This window comes from Lynx rufus, unplaced genomic scaffold (genome assembly GCF_022079265.1).
Source record: "Lynx rufus isolate CCGP_SWC_20201006 ecotype Redwood Valley unplaced genomic scaffold, mLynRuf1.p SCAF_4, whole genome shotgun sequence".
Classification (NCBI taxonomy): domain Eukaryota; kingdom Metazoa; phylum Chordata; class Mammalia; order Carnivora; family Felidae; genus Lynx; species Lynx rufus.
The window spans coordinates 150258353-150281233 of NW_025814856.1; the positions used below are offsets into that span (position 1 = coordinate 150258353).

The window sequence follows — 22881 nt, forward strand, 5'->3', positions numbered from 1 at the left end:
CTGTAGGAAAGAGCAAACTTAAAATATAGGTACTGCATATGTACGTACTTTAGGAGGCCCCCCAGTTGATGATATTCTGAAAAGAAAACCTGTGGTTAAATATTTACGAACAGCAGTATTAGAATTTAGGAAACGCGGTCCTAAATGGTTTAGACATTCAAATGCCAGGAATCTGTTGCCTGCTTTCACTTGTTTTTTGGTTTATCCTACTTTATAACCTTAGGTTTAGGAGGCTGATCTGAATAAGGCGCCTCAAAATCCTGTGATTAGATGCTCTGCATGTAGCATTATGTAGATCCTTTTCTTTGAGTCTCATTCTCCTCGTTTCCATATACACAGCCGTACCTGGGGCCATCTCATCATTTACAGGATAGGAATCCCTAGTGTGAAAGCACTTCACCAGATTAGATAATACCCTTTTGACAAGGTTCCATCTGTGTTCCATCTCAACTTTGAAGTGAAGTGTTTTCTTTCCTAATGAGATTCTTTTCACTGTTAAAAATTCAGCACTTTCTTACTTCCCTAGAGCTGATTAGGAGCATTGTTGGAAAAACTGGGCCTTTTGATGAGTCGCCTCCACACCCTTGACTGTCTCTCCTGTCTTCCCATTCACTGGATCAATTTTACAGTCCTTCCTTCCGAGGGAAAAGGAGTCATGCAGTACATTGTGGGAATCTGGGGTAAATCAAATGTAGAGTCGTCCATGAAAAATCATGAGGAGCTACTCCCAATAGCTTGTGGGTATAATTCAACAGACGCCAAATGAGGATGTTCATTGTAGGATTATCTCTAATAAAAACAGGAGACAACATTAATATTCCCTAATAGATGTTTGGTTTAATAATGCTGTGTTCATTAGTGTGATGGAATGACTTCCTAATACTCTGTAGAAGAAGAGACTGTAAAGTTGTGCGAATAACCATATTGTACAGAGCAAAAAACAACGTTGGGACTGTGGTCAAGGACCAGATAGAGAACATTCTTTCAGGAAGAGGCAACTGTTAACAGTGGGGTGGTGGAGCGATGGGATGATTTTTCTTTCTTCTTAAATATTTTACTGGGGCCTCTAGTCCAGATTCTTGGGGGGAGGGCATTATTTGTCAGAGAGGTCGCACCTCAGTTTCAGGAACTGTGGGTTGAAGTTCAAGAACCTGCTACTTTTATTCAGCACTCCCTTCGCCAAATACCTCCTGAGAGCCTACTGTGTGCCGGCCATAGTGGACGTAGTACTGAGCTCTGAGGATACAGAAGTGAGCGATTTACACTTGACCCCTCACCACACGGAGCTTTGGTCGTTCCTCCGTCAGCTTGTTCCTGAAAGGGTCGAAGTATTAATCTGCTGGTCCACATTGCCAGTTATGGGCAAGCGTAGGAAAACAAAGGGGCAGGGTGAAAAACAACCCGTCACGCGTGTACCCCTTTCCTCCACAACCCCATCAGGGCTCACGTGCCGGTAGTAATCACAAAAAGAGTAGCTGCTGCTTACTCAGCGGTTGCTGTGTGCCCACCTCGGTGCCGAGTGCTTAACGTTGATTTCCTCCTTTAACCATCAGGACGATCTTGAATATCACCATCTCCGTTTTATAGAATACAACAGAAAGACGAAGAGGGGCTAAGTAACCTGCCCAAGACTGTACATTCAGAATTCAGTCCCCGGAATACCTACTGTGAGTGTTCTGCCGCGGCCGCTCAGCTTCCCTCAGTCAGTCCTCCCTGCAGCGACCGAGAGTCTGCATCCCCTCCTGGCTGCTTGGGAGAGTTCCTTTTCTGTGTCCTTCCTGCCCAGGAAAGGGCGATTTGCCCATTTCGTGTACTTGCTTCCCCTTGTTGACGGGAGTCAGAACAGGCTGATCGGACAGCCTTATTTTTTCTCTTCCCTGGCACATGTTTGTGCTTTCTGTGCAGTGAGAGGGCCTGCCTGCACAGCTCTGAAAGCAGATTCGGACACATGTCAAACGGGTCCCCTTGAGTTAGAGGTGACGACGGCAACCTGGGTGTGTCCTTTTAGACGGATAGGCGTGCTGTGGGGAACGTGTGACTTGTGTTTGAAGGCAATCCGTCAGCTACAGGTGATGGGAGCCCTGCCCCTCCATCATTGCGGCTCAGAGCAACTTCGTATCTGGGGGACACCAAAAACAGATAACGGACTAGAAAAAAAGAAAGTATGGATAATTTAGACTTCTCTCTCATACTGTTTAGGAGCAGGCTAACTAGCAAAAAGAAAAATTTTTTAATTTAAGTTCTACTTATTTATTTTGAGAGAAAAAGGGGGAGAGAAGTAGAGAGAGAGAAGAGAGCGAGAGAATCCCAAGCAGGCTCCGTGCTGTCGGCACAGAGCCCGCCGTGGAGCTCGAACTCACGAACCGTGAGATCATGACCTGAGCCGAAATCAAGAGTCGGACACTTAACTGACTGAGCCACCCAGGCGCCCCCCCTAGTAAAAAATCTCTTTTTAACATCTGGTAAAGATTTTGAAATTGTGGGAAGTGCCTCTCAGAAAGCTTCTTCTAAGTCCCGTTGAAAAGAATAAGGAGGGATTCTGATGATTGAATCCCATAATATTAAATAAAATACAAAGGTCTTTGGTGTGGTTACTCATAAGCAAATTCAAAACAGTGGTTTTCTTTTAGAGGCAGACCAAGGAGAGAGGGATGCATCTGGGCTGGCATGGTGGGGAGTGGCACCTGGGACAGGTACTTCTCAGGATTAGATGAATCAGAAGGAGTCAACACGGCAGGATGTGGGTTTGGAGATTTTTAAATTACGGTTAACTCCCTTTATGTCTTCATTTTTTCCCCACCTTCTTCCCCTCACTCCCTTCTTAAAGATTTATTACGTCTTGTTTGGTAGTCACTCTTTTACGTCCCTTTCCGTGTTGATAAAGTCAGTTAAGAGGCCTCATTGATGTTTCCCATGGCTTTTCAATTTCTGCTCTTTCCCTTACATTGAGTTACTCTATCGCTATGATGATCCTATATGTGTAAGTTCTCACTTTCGCCCAACCGCTGTGTGCTTGCCTCTGGGTGCAAGCACAGGTTGCAGGCTCATGAGAGGTTAATGGAATGTTAGACTGGCGATATGCAAGATTAACCGTGATGTGTTTATGTATTAGGTAAGGAAACCCTTTATTAGGTCACACAGCTAAACTGAACATTTCTACACCAAACTTTTTTTCTTTATTATTTTTTAATGTTTAATTCTTTTTTAAAGAGAGAGAGAGAGAGGCAAAGCGCAGAAGGGGGAGGGACAGAGAGAGGGAGACACAGAATCCAAAGGAGGCTTCAGGCTCTGAGCTGTCAGCGTAGAGCCTGTCAGGGGGCTCGAACTCATGAACCATGTGATCTTGACCTGAGCAAAAGTTGGACGCTTAACCAACTGAGCCACCCAGGCGCCCCACCAAACTTCACATGTGGCCTAATTAGAAAGCCATTTATGAAGTACAGTCTTTGGTATATGTAGGTAATTTCTTTTTAATTTTCTAATTTAATTTTATTTGAGTAATACATTCATGGTCTTTAAAAATCCGATGATTGTAAGCGCTCTTTCCTATTTACTAGATGGGATGCTGATTCATAAATTGTTGAATAAAGCCAGTTTGATCTTTAAAAAAATCAAGCAATTATTAAAAGTCATAATTGAAAAAAGTCTTATTCCCACTCCTCTTGCAGACCCCACTCGTCCCCTGCTTCCTACAGGTACTCACTTGGATTAGACCTTTGTGAGTCCTGTCAGGATGTCTTTATCATAAAATAAACAAAGGAGGGTATATAATTTTTACAGAAAGGTCAGCGTAATGAATACTACTAAATACATATTGATCTGCAGCGTGCGTTTCTCACTGAACAATTTATCTTGGAGATCTTTTCACGTTAGTGCATCAGAAGCTTCCACGTTTGGGGGTTGAGGTTACTGTAGATACGCCATAGTTTATTTGATTAATCCCTAAATGATGGATTCTTTTGTCCTTTGCTGTAAAAACAATGCTACACTGATCTGTGTAATCATATTTAGAAATAGCTGTCAGAAGAATTTCCCAGAAGTGGGATTTCTGGGTCAAAAGGAAGTGCATTTGTAATTTTGAGTGATGATTCCAACTTGCCCTTCGTGAGGGTTGCACCATTTTTCATTCCCATCAACAATACGTGAGAATGCCTCTTTCCCACACATACGCCAAAAGAGCACGTTTTCAAATTTTGGGGATTTGATCAATGCATGGTTATAAAAAATGGCACCTCAGTATAGTTTACTTCTCATTTTTTTCATTAGGAACAAAGTTAAGAATATTTTCTTATGTTTAGTGGCCACTGTATTCCTTTTTACCGTAAACCGTCTTTTCCTGTCCTTTGGTCATTTTTGCACTAAGTTGTTGGTTTTTTTTTTTTTCCTGACTCATCTGTGATAGAAGTTGCAAATATATCTTCCCAGTTAATCATTCAGTTTTTGTCTTTATTTCATTTGATTTGATTTCACTTCATCTCCCTCTACATTTTTTTTGGAAGAAAATTTAAAATACAACACAGTCCTTGCTTTGCATAACATTGTAGAACTGTAAAAATCACCATGCAAAGCAATCTTAGTCAATGGGGTAAATCACAATTCTTTCTCGACTTTAGGAAGTTTTTGCCAAAACATGAATAAGTCCCTTGCTGGCGGTTATAAATTTGTCCAAAAATGAAAAAAAAAAAAGAAAACTAATATGTTTTCATATTAGTATTTCATTTCTTCGTTAAAATCCTATCAGAGTACTTTGAACACCTTCTTTTCATCCTGTGCTTTACGATACACAGTGAGCACCTTTTGTAGGTGTTGGGGAAATGTCATACCTCCTTTAAGTCTGGATCTGCCAGCATTTTATTTTTTGCTTTTCAATGTCATGAAACATCTTCAAGAGCTCCTTTACCATGCAGTTGGGGCCACAGCACTTCCTCCGGGATGTTTTCATCCCTTTTGCCACAAAGGCTTTCTCCCTGGTGAGGTGAATAAATTCTCCTTCCCTCTGGTTGTGTTCCTTTGCCAGATGGAGGCGATGTCAACATTCCTAGCTGCTTCTTCTGTAAATCCCTTTACATTCCATCCAAATTCCACTCCCAGTGTTACCACTGTTCGTTTTGTTTTTTGTTTTTTCTGTACATCTGTCTTTTTTGGCCAATTCCCTCTTTTAATTATCCATTTTTGTAAAATATCGCATGAGTTTATCACTGGGAGACAAGGAGACAAAACAAGTACACGCTTTGTCACCCGAACATGAGTGGCAGATGTGCAGTTATCAGTCACTGATAGACTGATCCATTGATCATGGTGAACATCAATTGTTTACACAGAGATTTCTAGACTGAAGAGGTAGCAGCAAAGTTTTCATTTTATGCCATTACTCACAGTTAATCTACTGTAGTAACTGGAATTTAAACCTTGTTTTCTGGAGGACTGGTGTTACTAACTGGGTGGTAATAACTTAAATTTTTGCATATCAAAACCATGCAAAGCAGGTACAAAGAATAACCTAACAAATATCTGCATACTCATCTGTGAGTTTGGACAGTTACTAACATTCTATCTTTATGTATTTTTTTTTTATTTGAGAGAGAGAGAGAAAGTAAGTACGAGTAGGGGAGAGGGGCAGAGGAGGAGAGAGAATCTTAAGCAGGCTCCACACTCAGCACAGAGCCCAGCACGGGGCTTGATCCCATAATGTTGGTGCCAAAATCAAGAGAAGGACACTCAACTGACTGAGCCATCCAGGCGCCCCTTTGTTTGAAGTGTTTTTAATAAAGGGAACAGATCATTACAAATAAGGTTGAAGTACTCTTTTGTCCACACCTCCCTTCCTGTTCCCTTTCATAACCTCCCAACTTACATACCGTCATGAAGTAAAAGAATACCATTCATTCTCCCTCCCTCCCCCCACCTTTTTTTTTGAGTGTTAACACACAATGTTACATTAGTTTCAGGTGTACAACTTAATGATTTTGACAAGTTTGTACATTATGTGGTGTTCACCATGAATACAGCTTCCACCTGTCCTATTACATCACTATGGTGATATCACTGACTATATTCCTTATGCTCTGCTTTTTAATCCTGTGACTTACTCATACCATACCCAGAGGACTGTATCTCCTTGCCCTTCCCTTATTTTGCCCAGTCTCCCCCATCCCACTCCCAGCAACCATCAATTTGTTCTCTGTATTTATAGTGTGGATTCTGCTTTTTGTTTGTTTGTTTATTCATCTTTTTTAGATTCCATTTACAAGTGGATCATATGGTATTTGTCTTTCTCAGTCTGACTTATTTTATTTAATGTAATGGATCCATGCATGTTGTCTCAAAATGGCACGATCTCATCCTTTTTTAATGGCTGTGTAATATCCCAGTGTGCGTGTGTGTGTGTGTGTGTGTGTGTGTGTGTGTGTATGGTATATATATGGTCATATGTATATATATATATATATGTATATATATATATACATATATATATATGTATATATATATACATATATATATGTAGATGTATGTGTGTGTATTTATAACATATACATATACAAACATACATCTCACATTTTCTTTATCCATTCATCTATTGATGGACACTTAGGTTGCTTCCATGTCTTGGCTATTGTAAATAATGCTGCAGTAAACATAGGGGTGCATGTATCTTTTTGAGTTCGTGCTTTCATTTTCCCTGGGTAATTATCCTGTAGGGGGATTATTAGATCATATGGTTGGTTTGTTTTTTTTTTTAATTTTGTGAGGAAATTTCTTACTGTTTTCCAGAGTGGCTGTACAATTTACATTCCCACCAGCATTGCACAAGGGTTCCTCTTTCTCCACATCCTCACCAATACTTGTTGTTTCTTTTCTTCTTGATTTTAGCCATTCTGACAGGTGTAAGGTGATATCTCATTGTGGCTTCATGTAAAAGAATGAAATTGGACTACTTTCTAATACCATACACAAAAATAAATTCAAAATAGATTAAAGACCTAAATGTGAGACCCGAAACCATAAAAACCCTAAAAGAGAACACAGACAGTAATTCCTCTGACATCAGCAATAGCCATAATTTCTAGATATGCCTCCTAAGGCAAGGTAAACAAAAGCAAAAATAGACTATTGGGATCATATCAAAATAAAAAGCTTTTGCACAACAAAGGAAACCATCAGGAAAACAAAAAGACAATCTACTGCATGGGAGAAGATATTTGCACATGACATATCTGATAAAGGGTTAGTATCCAAAATATGTTAAGAACTTATGTAACTCAGCACCAAAAAAACAAAAACAAAAACAAAAAACACCACCAAATAATCCTATTAAATGGGCAGATGACCTGAATAGACATGTCTCTAAAGAACACATGCAGATAACCAACAGACACATGAAAAGATGCTCAACATCACTAATCATCAGGGAAATGCAAATCTCCCTTAAAAAAAAACAAACACATTTCTATCTACACATATAAAGATCTCTGTGAGAAATACGGAGTATTTGGGGATGTGCTTTTAAATTTGCACTGTAATTTTCTGTTCATCATGCCTGCCTTTGTTTTTTGTATTCTTATTTCCTTCTTGAAACAATACAAATGGGTTTTGGTGTTACCCCTTTTTTCCCCTTTCAGTTTAGCAGTCATGTGTTCTATTTTGTCCTATTTCTATTCAATTAGTGAAATAATAACTTAGAAAAATAAAAAGAACTCTTATAGAGACAAATAACAAAGTAATGACATGTTCTTGTTAAGAATTCTGGGAATTCCCCCTCACCTCTCCATAGAAAGACATGCCAAAGCCTAGAAATACCCATATGCGTTTTATGATATTTCTAGAACTATTTTTCTGATATATTTAACGACCATTTTCTTCTGTTGTCTTCCAGATTTATTCAAGAGATCGAGCATGCCCTGGGACTCGGCCCAGCCAAACAGTGTCCTCTTCGAGACTTTCTCACTGTGTACATCAAAAACATCTTCCTGAATCAGGTCCTGGCAGAGATCAACAAGGAGATTGAAGGAGTCACTAAAACATCTGACCCCTTGAAGATCCTAGCTAATGCGGACACCATGAAGGTGATGGGGGTACAACGGCCTCTCCTACAGGTGATAATATACTCACTGTTTTTATCAGTAGTTTTCATGGAATTGGCAGGAGACACAAATTACAAAAAGAAGAAGAATTACCATCTGTTTCCATATTCATCAGAGACAAAATAAGAGGAAATAAATTAGACAGGCACTAGGGGAATTTAGAACGAATGGGGAGATAATGGAAATTCCTTAAGATCTTATATAAGAAAAAAGTGGCTGGCTTTGAATATGGAAGGTGGTGAATCTCATTAATATGCAAGCAGTTCCTCATTATTTTCCTGGAACTTGTCCTTGAGAGGAATTCTTTTTCCACTGGCAAATGTGTCAGGAGTATGCAGGACTTAAGGAGAGGAAATTACCATGCCTAACCTCAACCACCAACAGGAAACCCTGTGTGCCATTTCAGGGCAGACCTACTGTGAGCTTGGCTAGCTCACAGTGAATTTGAACCCACCAGCAAACTGACTTTTAAAAGGCAGATCATTTAATTCACATGATCCTGTTAATACCGGAAATTTTACATAGACTATATAAAGAAATGGTTTCTAGGCAACAGAAAATAATTTGTCAGTATTTGGATTTATAGGCTTCCGGCGTATATCCATTGTAGCCAGTGACTTGAAGGTAAATATAAAACCAAAAGAGTATTAGTATGAGTTTAACTCATATATGTACATTAACTATTATTACATGGTTATTGTATTTTTATAGTGTTTCTTTATTTGAGAGAATGATGGGCACGATGGCATATTTTTTAATAAGTTGCACAAAACAAGGATATCTCAGAGTGTGGAAGGCTTGAGTTCTTTCAAAGAAAACTTGTATAAATGGAAAGGAGTTATAGCTGCTACAGTTGCTCGCCCTTACCTGCCTTTATATATGTGTTCCTTGGTTTTTCCTTCTTTGCACATCAGAATTAATAGAAATCCTGGACTTTTCGTAGGCAAATGTTCGAGTTATGAGCATTCTTTTTTTAATGTTTATTTATTTATTTTTGAGAGAGAGAGAGAGAAAGAGAGAGCAGGGTAGGGTCAGAGAGGCAGAGAGAGAGACAGGAGACAGAGAATCCCAAGCAGACTCCACGTTGTCAGCGCAGAGCCCAGTGCAGGGCTTGGACTCCCAAACCATGAGATCTTGACCTGAGCCGAAATCAGGAGTCAGGCGCTTAGCTAACTAAGCCACCCACGCGCCACCGTGAGCATTCTTTTCCATGAGAAAACTCGTTGGTGGTATTGAGAAAATAGAATAGAGGCATTTGCTTCTCCCAGAACTTGAGTAATAGCATCACACCTACGAAAGGGTACATTCAGATCATCTGGGTCTGTGTCAGATACATTCCTTGTGAGGGATCTCTACTAAGTGTGGAAGCAGAGAAGGGACAATGGCAAAGGCATGTGCTCACTTCTGCCCCTACTGGATTACTCTTCCGCTGGCTCTTGCATGGCTGGGACCTTGTTCTCTCAGAGTCTCAGTTCAGATGTTACCTCCGCGGGGCAGCTTTTCCTGACTGTCCTACCAGAGTAGGTCCCCTTCCCTGGTTATTTTACATTCTTCCCTCCCTCTGACACCCCAATCCGTTCCAACACTGAAACTGAACTCCATGGACTCTTATCACCAAAGCTCTCTTCCCAGGTGACTTAAGATCTGGTTTGGCCAATAGGAGGCACTAGCAGCAGATTGGAAGAAGAAAAAGAAGAGAGAGATTAAGGTTGTTTCTTATTTCCTTCCTCTCCACTTTGGATCATTGTTCCGGCCATGGGTGCATCCCTCATATCCGGGGGTCCTGTCAGGTGACACCCATTCCATAGCTGCAGCTCTCACTGGGCTCTGGTAACACCATTTCTTCTCTTTGTCCCTTAATGACAAACTTTCTGCTATTAGACTCTGGGTGCCTCACCAGCCCTCCTTTCTTCTTTCAGCACTGCCCATACCTCGGTAATTCATCTCTTCATCAGTGTTTCTTCATTCGACCATCTGCCTGGAGTTCTCTTTTTTTCTCAAGATCCTGAATAGATCTCCTCAGTTAGTCACTGTTTTAACACTTTGATTTTTTTTTCATCTTCACACAACTACCATAATTATCAGTTCATTGATTTTCCAACTTGTTTATTTTGTCTTTTCCTAATAGAACATAAGTTCCAAAAGCATAGTACGGGACCAGGCAGCCAGAGGGGCTCGATACATAATTTATGGAACAAGTGCATACATGCACGGATAGATGGGTGGATGGATAGACACAGTTGGATAAGTTTGGAGAGCCAGAAATAATTGCAGAGTCAGAGTGGGAAGACGAGAGACAGAGAGTGACAAAACCTTGTCTTTCTCTAGCTTCTGGCTGACCATATCATGAGCTTCCTCTCCTTCAGAAAAGCATCCAGTATTTATGTCCCTGCAACGTCAGTCTGTACAGCACAGAGCAATTTTAATATGCTTTGGTGTACTGAATTTAAACGAACACAAAGGCAACAACGTACTACAGAGAGGATTTGTGTACTAAAGAGGCTGGCTTATTGTACATAATAATTTTCAGCTTGAGTAGCAGAAACACATTAAAACTCGTAACTGGTTGACTACAGGCTGGGCCATGTCAGGGCCACACTTTGCGGCTCAATGACATCTCGGGGAGTCTACCGCTGTCTTATTAAATCACGCCCAACCCTGTCACCAGCCATAGTGTTAGTGTGGCTCTTGTTTTTTAAATCGATTACTCCATTCTGAGGCAAGATGAGAACTCCGCCTTCACCCGAGTCCAGATAGAATTCTATTTATGTGAGTAAATCTTTAAACTAAGGGCATTCAACTAATTAATCTCCAAATTTGTTGTCAGAGCCCCAAACACCTGCTCTCTTATTTAGTTATTTTGTTGCCCTTTCTTTTCTTCATAAAAATTTTATTTTCTAAGAATCCAAATTAGTGAGGCCATATCAATAAATTTGTTTAATATTCTCAGAGTAATGAGATTTAAAAAGTAAATGAGATGGTTATTTTCCTTTCCCATCTTAAGACATCCTCTCGCTTTTATAATCATTGTAAATTGCTTTCGGACGTAAGTTTCCATGGTCAAGTTTCAGTGTTCCTTAAATGTGTTTCTGTGTCACCTTGACATTTTCATTCCCAGCTAATTGTAAGTGACTAATCTGAAGCAAAATAAATAATTCTCAAACATTTTTGCTGAGAATCCAAAACAACCGTTAAGAAGGGAGCTTGGAGAAATACACATAGGCGTACAAGATGCGGGTGGGTTAAGTAGTCAATTACTCGCAGTTTAAAAATGTCCTTTATAGTCACTCCCTCTGCTTGACTGTCCTTTGGTTTCCCACAAGAAAAGGACTGCACCTGTGCCCTGAGGCCGCTCCCAGTGTTCCACAGCAGTGGCCCAGCCCAATTCCCCAAGGGCGGTGTGGAAGGACAGCTGTGTCAGGACTGATTTCATTTGTTTGATGAACAAACATGCCCAGAACCCCAGGACCTGTGTCCCTACTGCTCTGAAATGGCATCTGGGCAGTGTAGACAGTCTGTTACGAGGGGGCATTTCCATGGGTGATGACCTGCTTTTTGAATCCATAATTTCACTGTCAAGGCACAGAATTCACAGAAGGGAAGGAAATAGGAAGGAGGAGTTGACAGACACCATCTTCTAGGTGTGCAAGTAAACACACAGCTGTGCAAGTATTGGCCCAAATTATACAGCAGCAAAGTACTGGTAGTAATAACAGTAACAGTTGCATTCATAATAGTAGATAGTAGTAATGAGAGCAGCTGACACTTTCAATAGCATTAGCCACGAGCCGGACACTATTCTGATGGTTTGTATGTACTGGCTTGTGTCTTACATGAATTGGCAACAGCTTTGCCAGGGTGGTGTTTTTATTACGGGGAGGAAACAGACATAGTGAAATTAAATAACTCGCCCACGGTCACATAGCTAGCAAGTACTAGAACTATAATTCAAACCCAGGCAACTGACCCTGGAGTCCGGTGTCCAAATGAGTTCTACTCAGAACGTAGCCTGAGGAGTATGCTTGTCTGCAAGCTATTCGTTACCAGTCTGCAGTGAGACTACAGAACTGGAGAGGAAGCATTTAGACACCCCCCTCCCACTCCTTTTAAAGGAATTTGCCATTGCCTGTCGAAACTAATAACAAAAACGATTGGGATTTGTGTTTTGTATATCTTTGTGGTTAAAAAAATTATTAATCGATATCTGTTGTATTTTATAAAGGTATCAATCTACAACAGATTGTGGGGGCTAGGCTGTGCTCTCACCATAGTTAGGGACCCACTGCCCTAAATTTCTTACTCCTTTAAGAGAGTAAGAAGTAAAAGCACGGAACCAATCGTCTCTCACCTTGGTGCCCAAGGCGCTTTCCAATAGATGGAGTAACTTAAGTATTTCTCACAGGGGGTTCTCTCCTACATCCTCAGCTCCTAGAACGGTGTCTACTCTAGAGGAGGTACTCCATATTTAATAAATGGATGAGTGGTTGTGTGATTGCAAGTGAATGAATTAATGATGCCTTTCTCAGGACGAAGGCAGATGTGTGCGTGTTTTCTCCCCAAGATTCGTGGTCATGGGTTTAAGATTGTTGACAATGCTTAAATTAAAATGTTGCAATTCTTATTCCTCTGATGCTATCCACATGAACGCAGGATTTGAATATACCTCGTGGTCTGATTGTCTGCTTCCTCTCTTGCCATCCTTGTTTGTTTGTTTGTTTGTTTGTTTTTTCAAAATGGCTTCCACTTGTTGCAAGGCAAAGCATGCTGATTCGAATGAAGGAAATCTCTCAGGAGCAATTCCTCATTTCTCCTAAGCCAGAGAAATGAGCATTCTGGCATTCTGGGCATGGAGCTAATGGAAACAGTCCATTGAAGTGGATATTCTTTCATTACCTTATACATCTGTAGGCGTCTACGAAGTTTTCCTTCCTTAGACACGAGGAAATACCCACTCCGCTTCCACTTATCATTGATTTGGGGATGTTTTTAAATTTCTTTCTTCTTTACTGTCTCCAACAAAAAAACCCAAAAAACAAAAAACAGGGGGGAGGGGTGGAGTTAGGAGGCTAATGCTCAGGGTTTTTATCTTTTTACCTGGTAAACTGATGAATGGGCATCTAAGCCTGTGAACACAGGTACAAGTAAACATTCTCCCCCACCCCCCGTGGAATATGCTATAAACCCTTGCTACTTAGAGAGTGACCTGTGGAAAAGAACATCAGCCCTCTGAGTCTGATATGCGTTTATACAGTATTAGATGTGATCTGCATGCACGTTTAGAGTTTGGGAAGCACCGCTTTGTACCAGGGCAACACAAAGTGTGGTCCCTGGACCATCAGCGTCGGCATCACGTGAGCTGGTGAGAAATGCCAAGTCCCGGGGCGCCTGGGTGGCTCAGTTGGTTAAGCGACCGACTTCGGCTCAGGTCATGATCTCGCGGTCCGTGAGTTCGAGCCCCGCGTCAGGCTCTGGGCTGACCGCTCAGAGCCTGGAGCCTACTTCAGATTCTATGTCTCTCCCTCTCTCTACCCCTCCCCTGCTCATGCTCTGTGTCTCTCTGTCTCTCAATAATAAATAAACGTTTTAAAAAAAAAAAAAAAGAAAAGAAAGAAATGCCAAGTTCCTACAGGAATCTTGTTCTCACCAGCCCCCCTGGTAATGTTGACAGAGACTGAAGTTTTAGAAGTATTGCGATATATCACACCACCATGCCCAGCTGGAGGTCAGGAAATGGGATCTAACGCTTCGGGCTCTCAGCACTGCAGCGAACAGCAGTCATCACTTTAAAAACAAAAAAACACAACTATCCGGCTTCGTTTCATACAGGCCCAGAAATTGTAAAAACAATATTTGCAGTGGCAGCAGAAGCTGCTTCCTAGTCTAGCACATTGCTGAATTTTGCAAAGTACTTTGCAAACACAGGACGAGCCTCCGTTTTCTGGCTCATGCCGGGGAATGAGAGGAAGAAGCAGCTTTCCTAATGCTTAGGCTCTGATTCCCACATCACTGGAGGAAAAGAGCAGAAGCTGTGCAAGAAAGAATGGAGGCATTCTTGAAACATTTAGAGCGTATTTTCATGCTCCTCACCGCCCCGGTATTTGTCAGAGTTGTTCTGAGACGTGACGTGGCTAGATTGCCTGCTAACACCACACCCTTCTCTTCCTTGGCCGGCTGCACCTCCCACCCTTACCTGTGGGGTGTAGAACAGCAGTTCTCAGCAGCAGTACCCATTAGAGTCACCCAGGAGGGGAGCCTGGGGGCTCAGTCAGTTGAGCAATGGACTTTGGGTTAGGTTGTCAATCTCACGGTTTATGAGTTCGAGCCCTACATCGGGTTCTCTGCTGTCAGCACTTAAGAGTGCAGTTCAGATCCTCTGTCCCCCTCTCTCTCTGCCCCTTCCCCCTCTCTGTGTCTATCTCAAAAAATAAACATTAAAAAAAAAAAAAAAGAATCACCCTGGAGCTTTCTGCAAACATCACTGCCCAGATCCCATCCCAGAGATTCAATTCAGTTGATCAGGAGTGGGGCCAGTGTTTTCTAAGATGCTCAGATGATCCCGACATGCGGCCAGAATTAGGGCCACTTGTCTGGATCTCCCATAGACTCAGTTATTGCCCTGAGAAGGAGTATATTAAAAATTATAGTTGAGACATTCTTCAATTCAGTCAGGCTTATGAGGGAAGGCACTCTTTGCTACTTTGAACCAAGCTTGGTACATAAGCCTTGGAATCAGATACAAACGGATTTACAGCCCAGCAATTTCAGCTGATAACTTTGTGGCTGGGACCAAATTAGTAACTTCTCTGTACGTATCTTTCCTTCTGCAGAAAGCCAGAATAGTGAAATAGGCCTCATAGGAACACAGGAATTATTTCTAATGATTAGGTGGAGTAATGGTTGTAAAACACATCTCCTTCTGTCCCCGTGTCACATATGTGTGAGTTTCAGCATTGACTGCCCTGACATGTGTCACCTGCCTACTCCCTCACTCTTGCCTCTATAGGCGAGACTTCTGCTGACTCCTGTCTAGATTTCACTCCACATCTCTTCTCCTCACTAAGTTGTATTTACCTGCAACCGTCTTTTGGACTCCGGCATCCACCTAGTAATCTCTGTTTCCTGCCTCCCCCTACCCTAGTGTGACAGCACGAGATAATACTATTTGACTCCTTTCTCTTTATTCCTGGAGTTTCTCCGCTGATTGTTTATCAGGAGCAGAAGCAACACTCGGTGTTGATGACCATCAAATTAGTGCATCTGTTTCCTAGGGCTACCATAACAAATTACCACAAACCTGAGTGGCTTAAAACAACAGAAATGTATTTAGTCACACTTCTGGGGGCCAGGGACTGTATTCCCTCCAAAGGTTCTAGAGGAGGACTCCCCCGGCCCTTGCCTCTGGTGGTCCTAGGGTTTCTTGGCTTCAGGCAGCATAATTGCGATCTCTGCCTCCATCTTGACATGGACTTCTTTCCCTGTGCCTCCGTGTGTCCTTTTGTGGCTCTTAGAAGGACAGTCTCATTAGATTTAGGGCCTACCCGGGCGCCTGGGTGGCTCAGTTGGTTAAGCGGCCGACTTCAGCTCAGGTCACGATCTCGCGGTCCGTGAGTTCGAGCCCCGCGTCGGGCTCTGGGCTGATGGCTCAGAGCCTGGAGCCTGCTTCCGATTCTTTGTCTCCCTCTCTCTCTGCGCCTCCCCTGTTCATGCTCTGTCTCTCTCTGTCTCAAAAATAAATTTAAAAAAAATGTTAAAAAAAAAAAGATTTAGGGCCTACCCTAAGCCAACCTGATCTCATCTCAGTCCTTACCATAATTATATCTGCAAAGACCCTATTTTCAAGTAAAATCACATTCCGAGGTTGTGTGTGGGGTTGAACAGCGTTCCCCTACTATCACTGATAATTGGAAGAAAGTTATAGCGAACTCAGTATATTTAATTTGCTCTATTTTCCTTGAAAACCTTCTGACAGGAAGCAGTGTAGAAGCGTTGCCATTCAGGCACTAGGGTCAGGACCGTCTCGATTCTGGTGTCAACAGGGTTCCAAATGAAAGTTTGTGGTCAGCTGAGTGATTGCCGGAACTCTTAGTAGGTTTCATTGAAGGTTGATAGACACAGTTTGCTGCCTTACTGTGTATAATGATTTGCTAGAGATAATTACACTGACGCCCAAAGCCAAGGTGCTGCCGGTAACCTCTTGCTGGTTTCCCAACGAAGTGTAGCCAGAAGCAATATCTTCATCATATCACACTGTGTGAATACGAGCGATGTTGCTTTTGAGTGGTATTTGCATCGCTGGCAATTGTTGCCGTTCGACTCTGTGGTCCACAATACATTCAGCTTTTATCAGCGTAAATAGATTAGTCCCATTTAAGGTCTGTTGGAAGTCATCATGAAAATCGTAAAGTTGAAAAGAGAGCCGATCAGTTGATTTTCACCCCCTGTACATTCTGAGAGATGGTGCTCATGGCCCCACTTTACCAAAAGAAATACAAATTTACCGCCGTTTGAAGTTGGGATTTTCCTTGAGTTTTACTCTTATTATTTTATTCACTAGCAATATTGTTTGGTCTCTTTATGACAAGTGGGGGCCTCGGATAAATCACCCACTAGTGGTTGCATCAGGCTTTATCCAGGACGATGGAGTAGAAGATGCCTTTATTCTTGTCTTTGGTTGTTTATGTCGTCACTGGGGCTTTCAGCACTCAACCTGTTCACTTCTGAGACAGCTGAGCAAATTAAATCTTTCGTTACCAATGGGGACTTAAGGGATCTTATAACGTTCATTTGTGTCTTCAAATTGTCTTCCTGTGTTGTTTTTTTTTTTTGTTTTTTTTTTTTTTTTGGTAGTATTCTGTTTACTGATTTAATACACTTTATTTTTGTGAAATGTTGTTGCGATGCTTCATAGCCTTTTGGGAAAATAACTCATGTAAATGTTATGTCTTATGGGAAAAACACCTGAAATGTGGATCTAGTCTTGTCAGCTCAGTGACCTTAGACAAGCCCAAGCCACTTGTCTCCCCTGACACCCATCCCTTCCCTCATCTGTCAAAGGGGACTGATACTCAAGCTACCTCCTAAGACTATGGTGAGAAGTCCTTATGGGCTCATGTATTCAACAGGGCTCTGTGAACTGCTCTACATACTGGATTGTTGGGTCTTGATATTATTGGTCCACACACCCACCTGATCCTCCATTCAGAGAAACCCATTAACATTAAAGGGAATGGTGCTAAAAAGACACCTACAGGCATGAAAACTGTTTCCTGGGAAATGAAAAGCTTTACTTGTTTTTACCGACAGTGTGGTATACATGATTAGACAACCAGCATAAGAACCTGGCAATATTTTTTCCACAGTTTATCATGAATATTTTAAAATCCTAAAAAGGCTGAAAAAAATTATTCAGAAAACACCCACACACTCACCATCCAGATTCTACTGTTAACACTTTATGCTGTATTTGTTTCACAGCATGACCAAACCTGGTCGTTTTAATTCGTCAGCCGCCCCAGAAGTGAATTCCCAGTTGTTCCCTAAGGACTTTACCATGATGTTGTTCACAGGTTTTTAATATCTTAGAAGGTCAGAACATAAAGTGAAATAAATTAAGTGGGAAAGTAACTGCTTTGTTCAATTTCTAAAAGTACTCACCCAACGGTTTCCTTTAAGTAGTGTCACGGAACAGTAAATTGACCGGCTTATGCTTGTGATTAATCTGTAAGTACTGCCTTTATTGATAGGAACTTGTCCTTATAACTATTGATGAAAAAGACTGTGAAGTGAGCAAATGAGAGGTGATTTTATATGCAGACAGTAGGCACATCATATGATCAACTTGAATTTTTACAGATATCTTTATAGTCTTATCTCTGCATGAGATGGTTTTCTTAGAAAGTTCCTTCTTAACTAGACTTCTGTAAGTAGCTTTGTGCAAAGCAAGGAGCGAGGGAAATGAGGGAGAGTGAGCAAGTATACACATGTGCCCAGAGAGATCAAAAATGATGATTGTGTGTGTGCGCGTGTGCGTGCATGTGTGTGCGTGTGTTTGTGTGTGTGTGTGTGTGTGTGTGTAGAAGATCTTTACAACCAGCCCTGTGAGAATTATTAACGATTTCAAAGTGTGTTTCTTCAAGTCAGTTGTAATTACAGTTTTCTTCAACAATCCATCATCCCTCATAATGTGTTGGGAACACATTTTAGTTTAGATGCAACTTTTCAAGAATTTATTATATCTGGGTTATGAGGTCAGTTTAAAAAGAGCAAGCTGGACGGCTTTATCCACGTGGATAGAGGAGTCATGAGGGACTGTTGAATGAGAAAGTAATTACAGTTAGTGACACGTGTTTACCAGCTTAGCTTCGTACTATGAAACTTGTCAGAGCACGAGGCTGCTTCAGAGTGACGTCAATATAGGGATAAGCCCTGGATTTTAAACGATGATTCTGAACTTACTTTCTAAGTCAAGGTAGGCCCACTGATGGCCATCTCAGTTGTCACTTGGACTGTTCTATGAAACAGGGCTCGTTTGGGGTGTTTGGGACGTGGATCGGCCGCTGTCTGCTTTGATCTTGCCTTGGCCCACTCCTGGTGGATAAGCAGGAGAGAAGGTAATGACTTATGACAGGTCTGCTGACAGGGACCGAGCTACATTAACACTCTGTCGCTCAGATCCGTAGAGAGCTGCCTTTGCCCGAAGTGTATTTGACTTTACTTGCTAACAAAGGCATCTTCAGATTTATTTCTTTTCCGTAAATGCTATAGAAAAGGAAGAACATCCTATCAAAAGGTACCAAGAGAGAAAAGTCTGGCTCGACAGCCTAAGGAAATGATAGCTATCATTCTTGGGAGCAGCAGAATTGCTGATCTGGCGAGATTACCAGTAGGAGCCAGATGAGTGGAGACAGAGAACTGCTGTTCTTGGGCAATTTTTAAGGTTCTTATCCTAAGTAATTTTGCTCTGAGTGTCACAGCTCTGGCTTGGAGATGTTCTAGTGAGAAAATGGAAAGGCAGAAACCAGAGCATCTCAGCTGAAAAGTTAATTGGCCCTTCAAGAGTAACTGTTCAAATAAAGCAGCTGTTCTTGCTCTGGCTTTGCAAGGATCCTGCCCTATTCATCAACTTGCGTGCATTTATGTTAGTTTAGATACTGTAAGATGGGCTGGTGAAAATCGGATATGTCTAGTAGAACGAGTGATAGACAACGCAGTGTAGTGGGGTAATTTCTATTGTTGAAATTCTAGATAAAACTCAATGATAAATCTTGGTTAAACACCTGCTCGATGCCGTCACTAGAAAGGGAATGTGGGGCTCCATAAAGGATGGCTCCCATTTCAGAGGGGCTTCCAGTTGGGGAATAGGAGTTCCTCGTGCCTGCAAACCACCTTGGGGGAGAGTTTGTAACTAGCACTGAACGCAACGTTCCAGAGGATTTGCAGTTTGAGAGTTGAGGGCCCCGAGGACTAGAGGATTCGAGAGACGTCAGGCAAGCTGTGGGTCCTGAACGGGGCATTGCAGGGCGTGTAGAAATGGAGACAACAGAGGAGAAGGTAACCCAAACGAGGGGCGTAACATAAGTAGAGACGCAAAAGGTGTGTTCATGAGACAGTTGAGGTTAGACTACCTGAGCGAAGGATGAATGGGGAGTGGGAAATAAGAATAACAAGGGGCACAAAACTTGTTATGCAGGTCTTAAACTTCAAGCAGAACAGTTTACTTTCAAAGAGGGAAGCGGGGGGGGGGGGGGGGGGTGGCCCTGGGTAGCTCAGTCGGTCAAGTGTGGTTGGTTAAGCGTCTGAGTCTTGATTTCGGCTCAGGTCATGATCTCAAGGTTCGTGAGTTCAAGCCCCGCTCAGCTGGGATTCTCTGTCTCCTGCTCTCTCTGCCCCTCCCTACTCACTATCTCTCAAAAATAAGCAAACATTAAAAAATTAATGAAGCAGGAAGAGGCACAGTCATGAAAAGTTCTAGTGAAAGGAGTTCTTTGGCTCTTGTCTGATTTGACCTTGCCTAACGGAAGAATGAGCTTTTGAGGGAGAGTGGGCTTTGGCAGTTCACAGACAGGATTAGAGGGTAGGGAGCGAGCCTGGGGTCAGGGAGGCCATCCACGGCAGGGATCCAGTGTCCCAGCTTAGAAGTGAAGGCAAAAAAGTTTCCTGTGAGTGTTCTCTTCAGACTGAAGCTTCAGGTAATGACCTTCCTGGCTGCCTGAGGTTTGGCGAGCCCCTACATTTTGCTCAGCCTGGCATTTGAAGTCGTTCTTTTGATCGTCATAATCGGCCAAACAGGCTGACTTTGTGGGACAGGGATTGTGAGCCCTCCCAGGCAGTGCCTGGGTGGGGTTCTTCATCACCTCTGTCCACGTGAGCAGCCATTGGTTGTAGCGTGTTCATGTATTTAAAAATTAAGCCGTATATTTCCCACTTAGTACCTTTTTAGACACACAGGAGCTCTGTCAGTTAAAGCCCTGCTTTGGGGAAAAGGCAACACGCAGCTAGCTCATTAACAGGCTATCTGTGTCATTATGTCCTTTTTGGATTGTGCATATTGGAAATAGAGTCTTTTGGAAGGCAAAAAAAAAAAATCCTTCTAGGCTTTCAGTTTCCCTTTCTGTTTCTCCTCATTTTTATCTGCTTCTTTTCCCTCCATGGTTACAGCTATTCCCATGATGGATGGTCATATCTTTGGAGTCCAGAATACCCTGAGTATATTCACTTGCAAATAGCTACAAAGTCAAATTCAGATAGCTGCACTTAAATGAAAGGCTTTCTGTACCTCTCTTCATCGGACACATACGACTCCTCCTTGCCCTGTTTCAACCACAGGAGCTTAATTGCTTCTTCCTTTTTATTCCACAAAGCATGTTTTCATTTGTTCTCCCCTTGGTCCTTCCAAGGTCAAAGCTGCCTAATCAGGTGCTTGCAAAAGTGTTCTGGTGACCTTGCGTGCTGCGTTTGCCCATGGCTTCCCAGGCTTTACCAAAATGAACAGCCTGCCTATGTAGAGAGGGCTGACCTGTCAGTTAATTTCTTGCGCCTCAAACAAGAAGTATCTCCTTTTCTTCCATCCTTTCAGAGTTTTACTTTAGAGCCAAAAGAAATCTCTTGACACATAGTAGGTGCTCCTTTGGTGAATGAATACACTAGAAATTGCCAACAGTAAGCCTCTGGCTTACACAGTTAGGAATATGGTGTGTAAAAGCCAGCCTATGTTGTTTGCCAAGAAAAGTAGCATTAAATATTTTTTTTTAAATAAGCTTTTTATTTCAACAAGTCTGAGGTTTACAGTTGCAAAGACAGTACAGAGAGGTCTCATACACTCCACACCTTGTTTCCCCTGTTATTAGCATCTTCTGTTAGTATGGTGCATTTGTTGCATTTAACCAGCCAGTGTTAATACATTCTTGTTAACGCCCTTACGTTATTCAGGTTGCCTTGGCTTTTACCTGACGTCTTTCTTCTGCTCCAGTATCCCGTCCAGGACACCACATGACAGTCACTGGGCTTGACTTCTTAGGTTCCTCTTGGATGTAGCAGTTTCTGAGACTTTCCCTTTTTTGAATGGCCTTGACGGTGGGTTAGATACTTGTAAAAAGGCCTGCCATATGGGTTTGTGTGATGTTTTTCTCATGCCTCGACGACAGAGTATGTGTTTTGGGAAGGAAGACCACAGAGGTAAGGTGCCACTCTGATCACATCATATCAGATAGACATGATGCTATCAACTAGACTTATCACTGTCAGCCTTGAGCATCTGGGTGAGGCAGCGTTTGTCAGGTTTCTCCACTAGAAAGTTGCTCTTTCCCCTCCTCTGCATAGTCTACTCTCTGGAAGGAAGTCTGCCTGCAGCCCCACACGGCGGGGGGGAGTAGGGAGTTGTGGTCCACTTCCTTGAGGGTAGAGTATTTGCATCAATTATTTGGAGAGCTTCCGCATGAGAGATTTGTCTCTTCTCTTCTGTTTTTGTATGTATTTAGCTGCTTATTTATGTTGTACGGACTCGTGGATTTTTACTGCATACAGCAGGTTATGACACAATACTGCTTTATTTATGTTGTACGGACTTGTGGATTTTTGCTGTGTACGGCAGATTATAACCCAGTATTTTTATTGCTCACGTTGCTCCAGCTTTGGCCACTGGGAGCTCTTTCTGTTAGCACCTGTACCTCCTGTGTCCCTATCTTTGTGATTTTTTTTTAACATTTCTTGTTTTCTGGCACTACAACATGCTCCACGCTCCATCTGTATATTTTCTGCCCCAGTCCTAGAATCAACCATTTTCCCAAGGAGCCCCAGCTTCTGTTATTAGAGAATAGCATTGGCAATCAGTATCTGGGGACTTGGATTATTGCTACTTGAACATGATTACTTCTAGGTCCTCTCTGCTGGTAGAGAAAATAAATCTATGGTTTATTATATATTGTGTGTATATTCTTATCCATACCTATTTCTGCACGTAGCTACTTATGTGTATATATTAACTAAAAATGAATTCATACTGATGTTTCCAACTCAAGCGCATTACTGTGTGGATCATTCTGGCCTCCTCCTCTCACCTTACTTATCTGAAACCTCCTTCTCCAGTAGTAAAAAAAAATCTGGCTCCCACCATCCACCATCCATTTGCTCAACTATTGAAGCCCAGCAAATACGTCCAGCAGTATCAGAATTACTAACTCATGCCCTGTGACAAATAGCTTGATCAGCTAGGGCCTAGTTCTTAATGTACAGTTTCTTTTGCCTATAGTTTTACATACCCTACCAGCTTCTGAAATTGCTTGGGTCGGCACCTTTTTCTCCT

The 22881-nt window shown here is 42.1% G+C and overlaps 1 protein-coding gene across 1 annotated transcript in view; it reads left to right on the forward strand.

Annotated features, from left to right (window-relative positions):
- EXOC4 (exocyst complex component 4) overlaps window positions 1–22881 on the forward strand; it is a 756122-nt gene that overhangs the window by 533710 nt on the left and 199531 nt on the right. Inside the window, exon 11 of the mRNA XM_047095756.1 lies at window positions 7874–8093. Within this exon, the coding sequence (XP_046951712.1) occupies window positions 7874–8093 (220 nt within the window). The remainder of the gene's footprint in view (window positions 1–7873; window positions 8094–22881) is intronic.